The 18076-nt window shown below is 40.3% G+C and overlaps 2 protein-coding genes across 2 annotated transcripts in view; one reads left to right on the top strand and one right to left on the bottom strand.

Annotated features, from left to right (window-relative positions):
• Positions 1–4540: 4540 nt before the first annotated feature.
• On the top strand, positions 4541–9731 carry mep1bb (meprin A subunit beta b). The gene is made up of 13 exons (XM_062428206.1): positions 4541–4598; positions 4834–4884; positions 4975–5018; positions 5131–5209; positions 5551–5668; positions 5782–5960; positions 6563–6781; positions 7090–7242; positions 7414–7629; positions 7719–8186; positions 8311–8490; positions 8775–8931; positions 9485–9731. The coding sequence occupies exons 1-13, from the start codon at positions 4541–4543 to the stop codon at positions 9708–9710; spliced, it is 2148 nt and encodes a 715-aa protein (XP_062284190.1). The 3' UTR covers positions 9711–9731.
• A 368-nt stretch (positions 9732–10099) lies between these two features.
• The window catches only part of phlpp1 (PH domain and leucine rich repeat protein phosphatase 1), a 51906-nt gene continuing 43929 nt past the window's right edge, over positions 10100–18076 (bottom strand). The window contains exons 7-17 of the mRNA XM_062429493.1: positions 17290–17492; positions 16958–17018; positions 16233–16328; positions 15517–15672; positions 14992–15192; positions 14521–14683; positions 14276–14406; positions 13863–13976; positions 13176–13370; positions 12825–13053; positions 10100–12736 (exon numbers count right to left, since the gene is read on the bottom strand). Coding sequence (XP_062285477.1) covers positions 11414–12736; positions 12825–13053; positions 13176–13370; positions 13863–13976; positions 14276–14406; positions 14521–14683; positions 14992–15192; positions 15517–15672; positions 16233–16328; positions 16958–17018; positions 17290–17492 — 2872 coding nt within the window. The 3' untranslated portion in view covers positions 10100–11413. The remainder of the gene's footprint in view (positions 12737–12824; positions 13054–13175; positions 13371–13862; positions 13977–14275; positions 14407–14520; positions 14684–14991; positions 15193–15516; positions 15673–16232; positions 16329–16957; positions 17019–17289; positions 17493–18076) is intronic.

The following is an 18076-nucleotide window of genomic DNA, read 5'->3' as shown; positions in this document are numbered from 1 at the left end:
ATGTCAGAACATATTGTAGAGTAAAACATTCAGGTTTGAATGCAGCCTGTCCTCTGGCAAAATAAAATCCTCTCTTAGCCCTTAAAGGAAAAAAGTAATTTGTGTGAAACCAGAAATATCATAGTTATAGCAATGTTGCACATAATATTAATATATATTGTGCTACTTTTCAAATTAGGACCCAGTAGGTAGTATACCATTCATCACTTGACGTTAGATACCCTGTGTTCATGCACACATATATTAGCATGAATAGATTCAAGTGTTACACTCCTTTTAAATGGAATTAATTGCCTATAGCTCTCAACAAGACTCTTACTGTATGTTGCCCTTGGAATTTAAAAAAAAAGTATTATTATTTGATGTTTTTATGACTTGTAGTTGTTTTTCATTATTTCTTTTAGCTGCTTGATTGTTGGTTGACTGAATTTATATATGTTTATATATTTAATCCTAATTTATTTCCCAAATAGTATAGTTGAACCATGTTCAATTTCAAGACAAAAACTGTAAAATTAAACATGGGCTACAAATGAATGAACAATAATCCATCTCCAGAGCCACTATCACATGTATACTGGCACAATTTATGAAGTATTTTGCGCTGGTCATATGCACTTCTTTGTTTGTGCAGGTATATTAATTACTGAGTAGTTACCCTGAACAATAACCTGAGCGCTTAAATTGCTCCTCACTGATTCTGCATACGAAGCACATAGTTTTAATCTATATGTAAATTAGAAAATATGAATGCAGAAACAGAAATGTATAGATACATAAATCTTCTGATCGTGAGATCAATGGAAAAAGAGAGCGTATTATTAATGCCGTGATAGAAAAGTTGAAGCCTTGCTGTGATGAAACCACTCACAGCAGGAACAATTTGCAAGAGAACAGCTGGTATTACCAAACATGAATCCACTGTCTGTAAATACTGGGAATATTCTCACACAGATCACATTTTTCTAATTTCAAACTTTTACCAAAAGCGTGAGCAAGTTTTTATAGAGTGGAGGGAGGTAACATAAGAACTTTAAGTGGTATTGTGTGTATAGTCATTAATATGCTTGTTAAATAATAAGCAATACTTTACAGCTTTTCCTTTTTTCAGCCTTCCCTCATGGGAACATTCTTACATCCATGTCTCTACTGCAGTTTTATAGAAACGTAGGCCTCAATCATCAGTGTTTTTCTAAGCCCTGCATGTACCTGTGCTCATGTGCAAGTTTAATTAAGTGTGACAGAGGATTGGCACATAAAACGTGTTGATTTCCACAGCAATTGCAGCAGAAATGAGAGTGAATTCATATGCAAGGAATGACCCCCCACCTGCACACACTCACACATGACTACACAAGTAACCCATCAACCGACATACACACACATAAACACATACAAAGTATGCCAGGTATAAACAACTGGTTCATGGTCAGCGTCTTAACCCCTCAACTACAGCTTATGTAAATTATTTTAATGCTGATATCATATTTTTGCTGATATCTTTTGCAATCAATGTCTGGTCATGTGGAGTTTTTGCTTTAGGCATATTATCAAATGTAGTTTTTACATAATTGAGGTATATAAGTAATGTAGAATAAGAGATTAGATATTCAAAGTCCCATTCTGCTCAAAAATCAGCTGAAGAGGAACGTTTCCCTGTGCACACCTTAAATCTGAGTTTAGCATTAAACACTCTGTAATTAACCCTCCCTTTATATATCTAATTAACATTTTACAGATTTCATGTCTAGAACAATTACTAAATTAAAATGTATTGTTCAAAAAAATGTTCACCTCTTTATACTAAAGAGGATTCAGCACCTACAGTAGTAGTAACTTGTGAGGCTTGTAGATATATTGTTTGCTTTTACGGGCCACAGTTTTCTATTTGTTATACCAGATACAAACATGCTGGGGGTTTCCAGTGGAAATGAGATAAAGTAACAGATCAAAGTGAAATGGCTTGCCTAACCTGTAAAAATACAGGGGTACTTAGATGTTGTATAAGAGTATGACATGGACACAAGAAATTGTGTATTTTTAGTGTGTTCTAGGGAAGAAGAGAGATAACCACAAAAATGCACTACATACATAACACACGAGTGAGTACACACAAAGTATCTTATCAACGTAATATAATAAATAAAGTATTGCACTGCGAATAAAGCTTTCCAAAGGGTTACATGTTCTGCATGGTTCCATCCCAGTACTCTGTATCCATTTTTCTTTTTATAATTTTTCGTACGGTAAAATATCTTGCAGGTGTATAATACTTTCTATCTCATGGCTGCATGTGGTAGGTCACAAGAAAAATATGACCAGATCCTGAACTGCATCAGTTCATCTCCATTAGTTTCATTTATTCCATGAAAAAATCTTTAAGTAATACAAAGCAGAGCCCAAGAAATATCAATAAGTAATCACCAACAGCTAAAATATGACACAGCCAAAACACCCAGACTTTGACAGCTGTTCGTGATTGTTCCTCCTGCTGCGTCCTAGTTCCATTGTAATCAAGGGGCACAACGAATTGCAGCTTCATAGACAAAAGCTTTACAGTGAGAGAAACTCCTCAGTAATTATTAAAAAACAAGCTTTTTTATACGACACACATGATGGATCACCAGCCAGTTATTGAGATTTAAAAAAAGAAAAAAAAAGAAAAAAGTATATACAATGATACAATCCTCAGAGAACAAACACATTTGTCTAGGATTTAGATAACCCTGCAAAGATAAGCAGGTATAGATATAATGGATGGATGGAATATTATCTTGTAACTTTTAGTCTAATTCTTATGCTTAATCATTCTAAACTAAACTACATCTTTGCCTATGATTGGTAGGTACAGAAGGTTTCTAGATGAAAAGGTAGCAGGAAGAAGAACTTTCTTAGTGGTGCTGAAAAACAAAGAATGGCCTTGAGTGGATCTACTTCAGTGTTAGATTAGATTCAACTTCATTGTTAATGTGCAGAGTACAAGTAAAATATAAAATGCAGTATTATTTACAGATGGGTGCAGGAAAATAAGCGCTACAACATAAGTGATGCTATATCTTTCAATATGTACAGTGATGGATAGCAGAGAGCTCTCCACTCTCCACTACAGCACAATTGATGTCGATGGGGGTGTATGCATGGCTCTCAGCCTGCCTGAAGTCCACAATGTTCTCTTAGGTCTAGGTGTACAGCCAGATGCTGAACCTCCTTCCTTGTATAGGAGGCCTCAGTACACAACCCTTTGGCACGCCAGTGTTACACTGTTTTGTAAGCCCATCAGATTCTGTGACCTACAGTATTAGAAGAAGTACTCAAATCATTTACTCAAGTAAAAGTATCAATACCACAATGTAAAAATACTTTTTAACTGTGTTAAATGCTGAACTGAAGTCATTGAACTGCATGACTTTCAAGTTGTGACTCTACAGGTGGCTCAGGGCAGAAAGTAGTACAGAGGAAGATGTCATGGCATACATGTAAGCAAGTGTCAATATGTTTCTTTTTTCAATTGTTGAATTCTGAAGTCAGGTCGATGATAAGCGTGACTGTTTGATGAAATCCTTTTGTATTTTGATAAAAGCATCTCATTCTGTCGTGCAGCTTTGTGCAATCGATGTAGCACAAAGCAGCTTCAATACAAGGCCATACAGTAGTATGTTATTTTCAGTCTTTTCAAAACAAGTCATCACAATGTTAGACCAATAAGCTGGAGCTTCTGGAAGGCAGAACACAGTATAGGAATTTTACAAATTCATAAATTTCGGGGAGAATGGTAGACCAAGTAGGCTTCACACAGCAGCCATTTCCAAAATGTCCACTGAGCACTGACACAAGGAAGTCCAAGGTAATGGTTATCTCTGACAAGGATGAACTAAACACTGTAATGTAGCGTCTCAAGAGTTAATATTACACCAAAAAAAGACATTGATTAATTTTTTATAAATAAAATTGGTAGTTTGCACTCAAAGCATCACTGTTACTTTCTAATGAATCTAGGAGAGGGACCTATATCAGAACATTAACCTAATGTTTTTGTCAGTGAGTCATGGTTTTGTTGTAGATATTGAAAGCCTGAACATTATTCAAATTTTAGTATTGTTTGAAAATGTGTGCCTTGCATTCTGGATCCGGCTTATTGAGTTTGTGTCTTGTGAAAGGTAAGGGTTAATAATATTGAGGTTTGAAAATGCTAAAGTGCCTTGTTGAAAATTGACCTCATAGATGCAATGCAATGCATTACCATCTTCTCTTTTGATGTTTTTGCAGTAAAGTAAGCTACATGACTCTATTGCAGCCCTCTGCCTTGCTGCTTCACTCCTTATCTGCAGCTAATCTGCAAATGTGTACAGATTTGCTAACAGATAGCAGAGTAGATTAAAGTTGCTGTGTAACTTGGACACTTTACAGCCTGTCAATTATTCACTTGTTATTCACGTGTATTTTATGTTATTGCTATCATGCACTTTTCTTCTCTCCAAGTGTCTGTCAGAGCTCAGTTGCTATCACTTGCAGTGTCCCTTACAGAGGGACATTTCAGGACATGGCAGGAAGAAAACCTATAGGTGTATTTGCTCTTCACATTGTATATCTCCTCTGTGGTACTGCACTGTCTTTGGTGAGAAAGTGGTTTGTTTTATTAAGATACTGTGGCATGATAAATAGACAAATGATTTAATACTGTTGCAAATCAATAACATTTGCATTTTAATTCTCTTTTGTTTAGCCCACAGCAAAATTATCAGGTAGGTGTTTTTAAACAGAGCATATTTAACTTCTTTTCACTTCTTGTTGAGTTTTTTTTTTACACATTTCTTTTCATATTTACTTTTGCAGACTATGATGTGGATCGTGGAAGAGACCTTGATATTTTTGACATCAATGAAGGTATGAAAAAAGAAGAAAACATCTTTACCTTTCTTGTAAATCTTTAGATTATTTTTGTCAAGCTTTTTTCTTTGCGCTTGTTCTCCACAGAGGCAGGGCTGAATCTTGTAGAGGGGGACATTGTGCTTGATGAAGTATGTTTAATGAATTGCTTTTAATTGTCATGATTGAATTTTGTGAAGAAAGCTTCACCCTGACTCATTACATTGTTCCTGTCTTTCTGACTGCTTTTATTGGACGCTTCAGAGGCAAACTCGAAACTCCTTAATAGGAGACCAGTACAGGTGGCCAAAGACAATCCCATACTACATGGAAGATGACTTAGGTAAGAGTGTCTGTTTGAACATTTGGGGGAGGGGAAGTATATGTAATCTCCCAAAAACTATTTAAATTCAACTAAAGTTCTGCTTGAGGTTTCTTCCTGTTAAAAGGGAGTTTTTCTTTGCTGCTGTCACCAAGTGCTTGCTCATAGGGGAATAGTGGGTCTCTGTAAATTAAAGAATAGAGTCTAGACCTACTCTGTAAGAAAAGTTTCCTGAGATGACTTCTATTGTGATTTGGTGCTATATAAATATATCTGACGTGAAATGGACTTGATCATAAAAGGGAATTTGGAGGACACATTATTCATCTTTAACATAACTGATTTATTCATGATCTCTGCAGAGATCAATGCAAAAGGTGTGATTCTGAAAGCCTTTGAGCAGTATCGGCTCAAGACCTGCATTGACTTCCAGCCTTGGAATGGAGAAAAAAACTACATTTCCATCTTTAAAGGGGGCGGGTAAGGCAAAGATAACCCTCATTCCTTTATTATTCAAATGATTACAAAGCAGATCAAAAAGACATTGTGAATTCTAGGTGATGTTCATAAAAGCTTTGTTATTTTTCCAAAAGCTGTTTCTCCTCTGTGGGTAACCGGCGGGTTGGGAAGCAGAGATTGTCAATAGGGACAAACTGCGACCGCATCGCTACCATTGAACACGAGTTTCTTCATGCTCTGGGTTTCTGGCATGAGCAGTCCAGAGCAGACCGCGATGACTATGTCAGAATCATGTGGGACCGCATCTCAGAGGGTACTGAACCTCTCGCTGCTCCTCTGACAACTAAATTATAATTAAGTTAAAACACTGCTCATTCATATTCACACATAACATTTGTGTTTTAATGACATGCCTGATTCATGACTTCTATTTGCATGTGTTTATCACACTGATTATAATGTTCTTATACTGAGATGGAATGTCAAGTAGATTTTGTATATTGTATATTATAGACATTATACACACTTTTCACAAAAATGTAAATTGTACTGAAACAGAACAATCACTTAATTCTATGCAGTGTTCAGGCAGTTTGTTATGGAGGACTTGAAGGAAGGCACTCCATGCAGCAATTGGTTTATTGCTTATGTGATAAGCATGTGCATGTTTTGTTTTTCTATTAATCCTATCAACACATTTAGTTATATCACAATGTGTATCAAACCATTAATCAATCATTATAAAGGGATTAAAGTACAAAGTACTTTGACATGTCAGCAATTCTTTGCTAAGTCTTTTTATACCTGTCAGCTATTGATAAGCAACCAGGTGCAATATTTTTAATTAGTCTGAAGTCTAAATCCATATCTGGAGTATGGAATGAAATAATATATGAATGAATGTCTGATCTACAGGTAGAGAGCACAACTTTAACACCTACAATGACACCACCTCCAGCTCTTTGGGTGTACCCTATGACTATGGCTCCATGATGCACTACAGTAAAAATGCATTTCGCAATGGCACAGAGCCCACCATCGTCACCAAGATCCCTGCATTCAGTGATGTTATTGGCCAGCGTATGGAGTTCAGTGACAATGACCTGCTCAAGCTCAGCCGCCTCTATAACTGCAGTAAGAACCAACAAACCAATTACCTTAATTGCCTGTAATAGAAGTGTTGTGTCAGCTTCAACCAACAATGTTCCCAACTGTTGGCTTGTTTATAGTTTTATTTCACCTAATTGTCATCGATAATGTATATGGGAGCTTTTGAAGAGATTTGACACCTGCCACTTGCTCATGGAAATGGGTGGATAAGCAAAACATTTAAAATCAGTAAACATAACGTAATCTATACGTTTATAGCAGTTCAAAGTCTATTGTGTGTGTGTGTGTGTGTGTGTGTGTGTGTGTGTGTTTGTTTATGAAATGTCTTCTAGCAAAGAGCTCCACATTCCTGGACTCATGTGACTTTGAACGTGAGAACATCTGTGGTATGATCCAGGGTGAAGGGCGTAAGGCGGACTGGCTTCGGCTTTCCAAAGCTATTGGAGGGCCCAACACTGACTACTCCAACATGGGCAAATGCACCGGTGAGTATTAATCTTCAGGAATAAACATAACACATGCCACACTTACTGTACATATCTCTGTGATAATCACTGATATGTGATAGATTGGCATGTATTATCACACAATGTGTAAAGTGCATTGAAGAAATTGAGAGTGCTGACATTATTAATCAAGTGCATTTGCATCTTTAGGCTCGGGTTATTTCATGCACTTCACCACGGGCACAGCCAACATTGGAGATACAGCTCTGCTTGAGAGCAGGCTCCTTTACCCCAAAAGAGGTTATCAGTGTTTGCAGTTCTTCTACTACAACAGCGCCGGCCCCAGCGACACACTGAAGATCTTTGTCCGAGAGTATGACCAAGCTAACCCCAATGGAAAACAGCGTCTTATAAAGATAATAGATGGTGATTATTACTGAATGATATTACTGCTCAATCTGACATGTTCTTGCTCTTCAATAAATTCCATGTTTTTACTTTATGTTCTGTAACAGGCTCCCCTCAGGAACTGTGGCAACTTCACCATGTGAGTCTAGACGTCAAAACAAAATTCCGCGTTGTCTTCCAAGGAACCAAGGAGGGCTCTGGACCCTCTGAAGGGGGGCTGTCCCTGGATGACATTAACCTCTCCGAGACCACCTGTCCAGAGTTTATATGGCGAGTGAAGAACTTCAGTCATGTTATGGACACCACCCCACCAGACACAGCTATCTACAGCCCCCCCTTCACCTCTAAGGAGAACTACTCCTTCCAGATGAAGTTGTATCCCAATGGTAAGGCAGGTTACCCTGGTGAGTTGTCCGCCTATGCTAATCTGGTGGCCCGTCAAGGGGACACCGGGCAGAAATGGCCATGCCCCTGGAAACAGATTACCATGATGCTCATGGACCAGCACCCACACATCCAAAAGCGCATGTCCAACCAGCGCAGTGTCACCACAGACCCCAACATGAAGACATCAGGTGCGGCTATTTTCAGTGTACAAATTTTTTTATTAAATTAATTGATATTTATGTTAAAAAAACATTTCAAATATCTACATATTGTATTTGCTCCAATATTGTATTTATACCCCCTTTTAAACAGACTCTACAGAGTTTTTCTGGGACGACCCTCGCAAGGTGGGTGTTGAAGTCACAGATACAGATGGGTCCAAGTATTTCCAAGGGCCAGGCTCCGGCACACCAGTGTATCTCACCCACCTCAGAGCCAAGAGCAGGGATTTTATCAAGGGAGGAGACGCCATCTTTCTCCTTACCATGGAGGGTAAGATATACACTCAATAGATTTCAGAATAAACACTGTCAGTGTGTCCAGAGATAGTACATAAGGCATTACTTATACTATAAATGTACAGTATATTACATTATGACATCCATCCTGTCATACATTATATCTATCACTTGATTCGTTAGTATGATGCATACTCAACTCTCCCACCCATGCACAGCATTTGTAGGATGTGATTTATGTACCCACTAGAGTCCATTTTTATTTCATGTTCATCAATGCTCCTCCAAAATTAACTGGCCTCTCCTGTCCCTCTTTAGATGTTTCCCATCTGACTGTGAGCCAGCCTCTGCCCCCCCCAACCCAGCAACCTACCACAACCCAGCAACCTGACAATACAACAACAACTCCCTGCACTACCATACAATGTTTGAATGGTGGAGTGTGCCTGGTGGATGAAGAGAAGGCTTCTTGCAGGTGAGGGCTTTTTTTGAGCACAGCCACTAAACTGTGAATCTATTATTTTGCAAACCCTAAGTAATCCTGTCTGACTTCTCGTAATGAAAACTGAGCAATCCAAATCTTCACAAGTGTCCCTGTGTGATAGTTTGAAATTTTGGGAATTACACTTCTTCGATTTTGCCGAAAGCTAGATGAGATGATCGATATCACTCTTGAGAGGGGTATCAATTTGATCATTTTTAAAAAGAAAACAGATAAAGATAAAAAGCTTAATAATTCCCCAAAATTAGAACTATTCCTTTAAGAACCCTCTGGGATTAAATGTTTGAAAAAAAGTATGCTTTTGCAAATATTTGATGTTGAGTGTTTGAGAACTGCACTTCATCTAAATGAAAACTCACAAAAGCTATCAGTTCAGCAGTGAATCATCTTGTCCCATTTGGTTAAGTTACTCTCATATTTACCTTCTACCAATTTTCTATCGCTATCTATGCACACTGTATATGAACACTGGGAATACCTTCAAGTTAGATTTTCCCTTTTCATCTTCTCTTTCTCTGCTCCCCAGGTGTGTGGTGGGTAACGACTGGTGGTACTATGGGGACAGCTGTCAGTACAGAGGCTCCACCATGGACAAAACCAACCTTGCACTCGCCTCTTCTCTGTCTGTACTGGGAGTCATGCTGGTGATTACAGTGGTCAGTGTCGTCTGTTTGAAGAAGAAGTATAAGAAACAAAGTAATGACAATCTTGTCATGGCAAACGTGCATGCAGGTGGCAATGCGAGATTCTGAACTTTACAATGACAAATTTAAAAACAGCAAAAATAGAAAATCTGACTTTAAGTAAAATGAATCAGAATTTATCAGCTGTATGTGTATGCTAAAAAATAGAATTACAGAATTAAGGCTTTTAACCCCAATGTTCAAAGGTAATGACATGACTTTATGATAGATTGCCCTCTTTTGGTCATTCAATGTAACAACACCAGAGCAATGTAAGAATATTATTGTGTTAAATAAATTATTTTGCAATTAAGTGTTTGGTGAATGTTTTAACATAAAATACAAACTGCACAAACATAAATGTTAAATTTGCGGTTAATAATCAAAAACAGGTCCCAGACGGTATGACTTATATTCACAAATTTAAAATTTATTATACCAAAGACAGGAACATTTGTGGTGTCTCTTTTCCATGTGGATATATTTGTTTGTATTACTGAACTTGACACAGTCATGCCGGTGATAACAGTTACTGTAGGAGGGATGTGGGACTATTATTTCCTGTGAGTGTCCATGTATGTTTATTTGTGTGTGTCTGTGTGCATGGGTGTGTATGCATGCAGTATGCATGCAAAAATCTGTCTAGTGTTCATTAGATACAGTGATGACTACAGGACATCACAATCAAACAAAGTGGAAAAAACCATAGCAATTTTGTGTAGTTATATTGCATGGAATGTTGGGGTTTCTGAACTGCAATTGCACATTTACATTTGCATGAGTGAGTGTGTGTGTGTGTGTCTGTATGTGTCTGTGTGTGTGTTGTATTTGTGGGTCTACATTGTGAAAGGGATAAAGTGCTCCATAACAGCAAACTCTGTGTGAACCGCACATCCGCTCCACTACTAAAACCTTCACCGACATACAAGTTACGCAGTTCCTTTTAAAAGCATCAGTATACAACTTTTCTCTTATTTACATTCATTGGAGAAAAAAAATCACCATTTCTCTCAGAGAAGATTAGTAAAAGTGACTGAGTCACCATAAAGAGTATGCAACTCCTAGGAGTTAGTATTTAAAATTTCTACAAAAAATTTCTATGCCATTTTACAGGCCAAGAGCCATGATTTACTGAAGAAATACAGTATTTTAAGTGCACTATCTACAACAGTTACATGTGGTATTACTGGTGTACCATTTGACATAGTTCACTGATAGTAAAAAGATTATGTATCTCTGCTTTAAAAAGTTCTTTCAGCAACTTCACTGCTTTCACATTAAAAGATATGGTGAGTTCTTACAAAACAAACGAACAAACAAACCATGGAATTGTTATCCATATTAACAAGTGTTGTGGCGAGCTAATGCTATCGCAAAGAGACTAGTGTTGATTACATACTGAGCTGGTTGTCTAATGTAAAAACAACGTTCCACAGTCTGTGTGAAGGGCACAACCAGGGACAGGAGGAGTCCACAAAATATTCAAGAGGGTTGAGTATCATTAAAGGGCTTGTTTGCTTGTTTTTTCTATGGGTCGCTTCTGTAAAAAACAGGTGGAGCAGGTTACAGTGCATGGTTCTGCAAAGATGAGGCTGTGTCGAGCTGGAAGGCTGTTTAGAAAAAGTAGCATGAAACTTTTTCATGTGCATTTCACAGCCTCTCCAAGGAACTCATTTGTATGTGTCCATATATGGGAAAAATAGGTCGATGGTTGGTTTCTCTGCATGCTGCAGCCAGAAAAAAGATGAGACTGTAGTTGGTGGTTTTACTGCTCAGAGAGGGGTGTCGTAGTAGTCAGTGGGCTGATCAGTCCCAGGCGGCTTCTGCTGTTTCTGCTGATGTTGCTTCATGATTTCCTTCACCTCCTCCTCCAGTTCAGGGGGGATGATGAACTGGTCATCTGGGTCAGGCTGGGCTGGAGCTGTGAAATAACCCCCAGACTTTTTAGAGGGGGCATCAGCAGCTACCTCAATAAGGTTGTGGCTCTTTTCCTGGCGTGCCACTGACCCGTTAGCCCTCCTTTTCCCACCAACTGTCTTTCCCCCATCCCCACCTCCCAGTCCAACTCCTTGCCACGACTCATCTCTATCCAGCATATTCTCAGCCTCCCCAAGGCTCATGTCGACCCCTTCTTCCAGAGGCTCTGGGGTGCATGGTGGCGGAGGGGGTGGGGGAAGAGAAAGGAGGGTGGGTTCCTGGCCAGACGATGATGGTAAAGATGTTTGGGGTGAGGAGGTAGAGGAGGACTCTGATTTGAGGCAGTGGACATCTGCCTCTACTTCCACACGGCTACCATTAGAGAAGACACCAGCAATGGGCTCCTCATCCTCGCTGTCCAGCCCGTTGTCGGACAGGGCGCTAGAGAAGGTGGCACTAGACAGCTGCCTTTGGAAGGAGCCTGCTAAACAGGCTGGGTGGAGGGCACAGCAGCTGCGGGCAGATGGCAGCTCTGAACTAGGGAACAAATACTGGCATGGTTGGGTTGTTGTATGGGCCTGCTGGTGCTGTAGGGACAGCGGATGGGCCTGATGGTGCAGGTGGAGGTGAGGGTGGTGGGGCTGCTCATGCAGCAGCACCAAGGAGCTCTGTGGTGGCTCATCGGATGAGGCTGTGGATCCCACCTCACTGCTCATCTCGCTGGTGCTGATCTCACTGCTGATTTCACTACAGGAGGAAGGGGGAACAGGGAGGGAGCCATCTGAGGGCCGCTCCTTGATGGCAGAAGATGATGGGGGATAAGGGCCCAAGCCAGGGCTAGGGGGTGGCTGAGGAGGCTCAGAGCAGCAGCAAGAGCAGCAGTCTTCACTCACACTGAGCTGGACCACAACAGCACTGATGCTGTCTGTGCAGCCGTAGCCTTGTGCCAGTGTGCATAACTTCTTAGCTGCAGCCAGGCCGTCTGGGACATTTCGGACAGCCTCAACAGCCTCGGTGGGAGACACAGTGTCCCACAAGCCCCGGCTGCCCAGGATGAAGAACTCATCCTGCGGCGTGAGAGTTACTGTGTGCACGTAGGGGCAAGGGATGACAGAAGGGTAAAGGAAAGAGTAGCCCATGATTCTTGTAGAATCTGTGACACCGTTGACCTTGTTCTCCTGTGGGAAAGAATATAAAACATCAATACCATGCCCATGCAATGCATGTCAAAAATTACATTTTCGTTCTGTGTTGATTTCCATCTACCTCAGTAATGATAGCCCTATGCTGCCTGATCCTGCGGTACTCCTCTTCAAGCCCTACATTGTGAAGCAAGGACAGGGACAATGGCTTTCCATCACGGCACAGGATTGCCTGGCACTTGCCCACGTTAGCAGCTGTCAAGGTGAAGCAGCCACCGGGGTCGGTGGGGTCATGGCGGATGTGACACAGAGCTGCTGAGCCACCCAGTTTCTGACCTGCAGTTCCCAGTTTCCTGAAATGGTAGAAGTAGGGAGATATGAGAAGAGGAGGCGGTGTAACTATTTAATAACTTTAGTGTTAATCAATTCATTGTGCAGATTAAAGTTTATAATAAAGCCAATGTCAAGCTTGTACCTTTGCATGACGAGGAAGGTGTTGGTCATGTAGTCTTCTTCTCTCTTGGTCTTGTGTAGTTCTTCAGCCAGCACATCATTCATCGTGCATTGCAAAAGGTAGGGCACTTCCACATTCCGGTCCCCATCAAACACACCGTACAGAGCCTCACGACTCCCACAGAAACTATTCACTGAAAGGGCCGCAACACACAGCCTGAAAATAAAAACAAAAGGAGACCATAACGTCAATGAGGCATGTGCTCAGTGAGGAAACAATGAAGGCTTCAAAGACATAATAACTCCTCTGTTCACATATTGATAATAATACTCTGCACAGTAATAACCATGGAAAAAATGCCTTCTATGATTCATTTGACTGTACAGCAAAGCCTCTGTCATCCGAGCAGACTTGTCTGTTCAACAACACTTGTGTATATGGAATTGTGGAAACAGTATGTGGAACAATGTGAATCATTTCTTCAGCACGCACAAGTGTTGAATTGGAAATTAAGCCCATACAGAGATGTATTGGCATGTGAGTATACATGATTCATGTTATAAATAAACACCACCTTAATATTTCTTTCATTTGAGTCATCTGGCTTGAACATTTTGAATTCTCAAGAGGCTTACATTAGTGAAGCTTCACTGGACGAGTGTGATGGTGGTTGTTTTTTTTTCAAATCACTGACTGCACTGAACTCACTTGTTCTTGACGCCCGAGGCCTCCGTGTAACCATGACTCCACACAGCAGGCCCACCAGATGCCTCATTCGATGAAAAGGTTGGAGGCGGATCAATACGAAAGCAGCGAATATTACTGAAAAACAACAAAACATAAATACAATAAATTCACTGTATCTTGTAGAAGCATACAAACACCTGAGCCAACGTGAAAAAATTAAGTGTAGTTACAACTTATTATTACAGGGAAATAAGAACATTAAAATAACAATTAAAACAACCAAACAATATCATACCAAAACAAAAAAGAATTTAAATGTAAAAGGGAGAGGAAAATATTACGAATGAAAAAAATCAGAAGAAAGAAAATGAAAGTATGAAAATTGATATACTGAAAAAAAAACCTAAACATTTTTATTGAAAATTATGACATACTTGAGTTGCTCGAGGGTCTTGTGGTCCAGGTTGAGGCGTGGGTTTCCAGTCAGGTCCAGTTCCTGAAGCTTGGGAGGCAGATTCTCTGGTAATGTGATCTCATTCAGCTCATTACAGCTCAGATCCACGCACTGACGACAGAGCAAAAGATGCGAATACCCAAAACAAATGCATATAGAAAGCAGGCTTAAGGGCACATACTGTAGATATATACATACACACGCATGCTATTAGTACTGTCTTACTTTCATTTCCATCAGCTGCATGACCTCGGGAAAGACCTCGATGGCGTTGGAGTGGCCGATGAGCGTGTGCATCCGTCTGCAATTCATGATGGTTGTGGGTACAGTCTTCAGCATGTTCCCACTCAGGTCCACCTCCTCCAGCTCTTCCAACTTGGCCATTTTACTGAAGGATGAGGAGGAAAGTAAGTGTGTAAAGTGGTGCTGAAACCATAAGGTCATATTTAAGTCATTCATCATGGAAAATTGAAAATGTTGTCCAGTTCCAGCATCTCAAATATGAGGATTTTATTGATTTATTTCCTTATTAAATATTATTGTAAATTCTCTTTGGGTTTTGGACTGTTGATTGGAGCAAACAAAACTGAGAAGCTCTTGAAAACTATTTTCCGACTTTATTTAATTCATAATACTGGAAATAATCATTCAATTCAACTCTAGTGTGAAATGTGGGTGAGTGAATAGAGTCTTTACCTGGCTGGGAAGGTCTGGAGATGGTTGTACGCCATGTGCAGAACTCGAAGGTGTGTGTGGCCTGTTAACATGGGTACACACTTGTCTGTCAGCCGGTTATTGGTCAGGTAGAGTTCCTGCAGGATGCTGTGGCTCTCCTCCGATATGGTGGAAGGAGGCAGGTGCTCCAGCTTATTGGCTGATGCATTTATGCATCGTAAACTGAAAAAGAAGACACATTCATTTTTGTTTTCCCTGCTTAAAAATGAAATGAAATTACAATCTGTACACAAATTCATACTCCTATGACTCCTATTAAAGCTTTTCCTTCTTCCATCCTTGCCTATTTTGGTTGTTTTATACTGTAGCTGTCATCTTTGCCCTTGGATATCTTGTCCTTCATTAAAACCCTATTGATAATTTCTGTCCTTCATCTTCATATAGCTGCATTTTCCCTACGCTTTATCTTCTTGTAATATGTTCAGTGCAATATACTGAAAAACAAAAAAAAATTAAAAATCACTTCCAGGTGATGATTGATTCTACCTGTCAGATTTGAGGAACAGGTTGCAGGGCAGCTCCACGAGTTGATTGTGCTGTACGTCTAAAACCTCCAGCAGAGGGCGCTCCACTCTCTCAGGCAGTTTCTGCAACTGGTTATGTCCTGCACTCAGCTTCCTCAGACTGTTGCTGCATAACAACCTGCGGCACCAAGAGCACAGAGACGGTTGAGTCAGAACATCAAAGATAAACATATAGGCTCGCTGAACCTACAGTGGTGTATGACAGAGAGATGGACAGATCGAGAGATGGACAGATAGAGAGAGAGTGAGATAGATAGATAGATATTAAAATGATGATAGTGCAGGAGATGAGGATGTGAAAACAGAAAATAGCAGCGCCTGTAGTGGACCCTGCAGCTGAAATTCATCATCCTGACAGTTATTGGGTAAAAAATAAATCTACAGACAATGTGGGGACCAGAGAAAGAGAGAGGGGAGGAGAAAAAATAAAAAGAGAAAAAGCGGAGGGACGAAGGTTGACAGAGCCAATGTGAAACAGAGAGAAGAGGAGGAAGTGAGCTGCATCTGAGCTGACCTTCCAAAAGGCTATATCAAGAGGAAGAGAATGGTTGTGGAGGTTACAGGCTGTATGTGTGATTTATGAGACTCTATGGGGGATAGATGACTGGCCAGCTAAGGGCGGGAAGAATAATACAGCGCCATACTCCATTTACAGGCTATGGACACAGAGAGACTCACCGTGCCGGGAGCTCAGTGATGAGGTTGTGGCTGACGTCCAGAACTTCCAGTTTCTTTGCTTCACACAGCCATTCTGGCATACACTCCATATGGTTCCTACAGGACGACAGGGGAAAGTGAGACATGTTACATAGAATATAACACACTGAGAGGCTGCTTGTATCTGAATTCCCTGCTGTGATGCCCCAGAAAAGACAAGGAAGAAACTCAAGTTCTTGACATTTTTTTCACATTTTGTAATATGTGAGTAAAAGAGTAAAAAGGAAAAAAAATTACAAATATCAATAGTAGATCTGATAAAAAGGTCCAACAGTCTTCCAAGGCACAATTGGAAAAAGTATTCAAAACTAATCACATCAGCACTTTTAAATGATTGTACAGTGCTCTTCCAATCCTCTTTTATTGACCATCAGGAAATGGAGTACAGTATCTTATCCTTCACTTAACAATCAAAGGTCATGTCAAAAGTCAGCACTGACACAGTTAAAGAATTACAACCCTAAGTTCACATTTCACATTCAAAAATCCTTTTATGGTGTATTCAGCTATGAAATTACAAGACCTTTAAATATATTTTTCTCAGTTACACATTAAACACTCATTCTGCTTTTGTAGGTAACAAAGGATGTTTTGTAAATGTGCTACATGTATCAAAATTGTTTTTCTCAGGTTCGAATTAGTGCTGCATTCCTTTTTTGTGTGTGTACTTTTGGGATTTTTCTCACCTCGAGATGTCCATGTAACTAAGATTGGAGGGTACAGGACTGACATCCAGTTGTCGTAGCTCTGTGGGGAGAAATCCAAACACATTAACCTACGGCAAGGACAGACACGCTCTATTACAAAAGCAGGCGGATGGAAAATGGAGGGGAGCGTTTGGGAAGGAGGGACGTGGGGGGTGATGACAAGTTAGGGATTGATGATGGAGAGAGACAATGAGACTACAGCACTGATAAGAAATGAGGAGTGATGCGAGATACGAGGAGATTTGTCTCGTTTTCTTAACCACACATGATTGCCCTCCCGGGGAACATGACGTCGTCCATGCCAAACCCACCGTTGCTGGAGGCGTAGATGCCTTTGAGCAAGCATCCCTTGGCTTTGAGGCTGGCGATGCGGTTCCTCTCACAGTGAAGCACCTCCAGCCTGGGGAAGACTGAGGCGTCCAGTTCCGTCAGCCTGTTATCCCTCACGTCCAGCTGGGTCACGTGCCTTAGCAGGTCAGGCTCATCTGGCACCATGCTGGAGATCTTATTCAACCTGACAGAGAGGGCAGAGAAGAGGCAATGGTTCACTCCAGTTGGTTCAGACAGAAACTCAGAGGCTATGGCCTTTCTTGTAAGGCAGGGAACACGCCTTGGGTGATGGCAGATATATTGTGCAGCCTAATGAGTTCTGCTCTCAGCTTAGTTTTTTCAATGTGCAACACTGATGAAGTGTTTTTACTTATAAACTGAGTAGTGAATTTGTTGTGCCTTCAATCACTGATAAACCACTGCTATCTTCTATTCAACTATTCTTCAATGACTTTGAACCATCAACAACAAAGACTCATAAGACATATTGTTCTGTTCTATAAACAAATACCTGAATTTGTCTTATTATATCTCTTGTCAGTTTACTCATAAAAATGAAAATTGCCCAAAGGAGATGGGTTGCAGCTAGTGAGTATTTTTATAATTGATCACAGTAATCTGTAAATTATTCTTATCTATGAAACACAGTTTCCCACAGCCCAAGGTGACACTTGTTTGGTCAGACTACCATTTCAGATGAAGCAGAGAAAACCATTTAAGAAGCTGGGTGCAGTGAACGCTTTGTATTTTTGCTTGACTTGTGACTTA

The sequence above is a fragment of the Scomber scombrus genome, chromosome 11 (genome assembly GCF_963691925.1).
Source record: "Scomber scombrus chromosome 11, fScoSco1.1, whole genome shotgun sequence".
NCBI classification, from domain to species: Eukaryota; Metazoa; Chordata; class Actinopteri; order Scombriformes; family Scombridae; genus Scomber; species Scomber scombrus.
The sequence above is the reverse complement of the archived record's forward strand: the minus strand, read 5'-3'. Positions and strand labels throughout refer to the sequence as shown.

Excerpts from the sequence above, each read along its gene's own strand:
- mep1bb (XM_062428206.1), top strand. The coding sequence starts at position 4,541 with ATGGCAGGAAGAAAACCTATAGGTGTATTTGCTCTTCACATTGTATAT. Across the intron at positions 5,210-5,550 it reads CTACATGGAAGATGACTTAG|AGATCAATGCAAAAGGTGTG; the intron begins GTAAGAGTGTCT and ends TGATCTCTGCAG. Across the intron at positions 7,630-7,718 it reads TCTTATAAAGATAATAGATG|GCTCCCCTCAGGAACTGTGG; the intron begins GTGATTATTACT and ends GTTCTGTAACAG.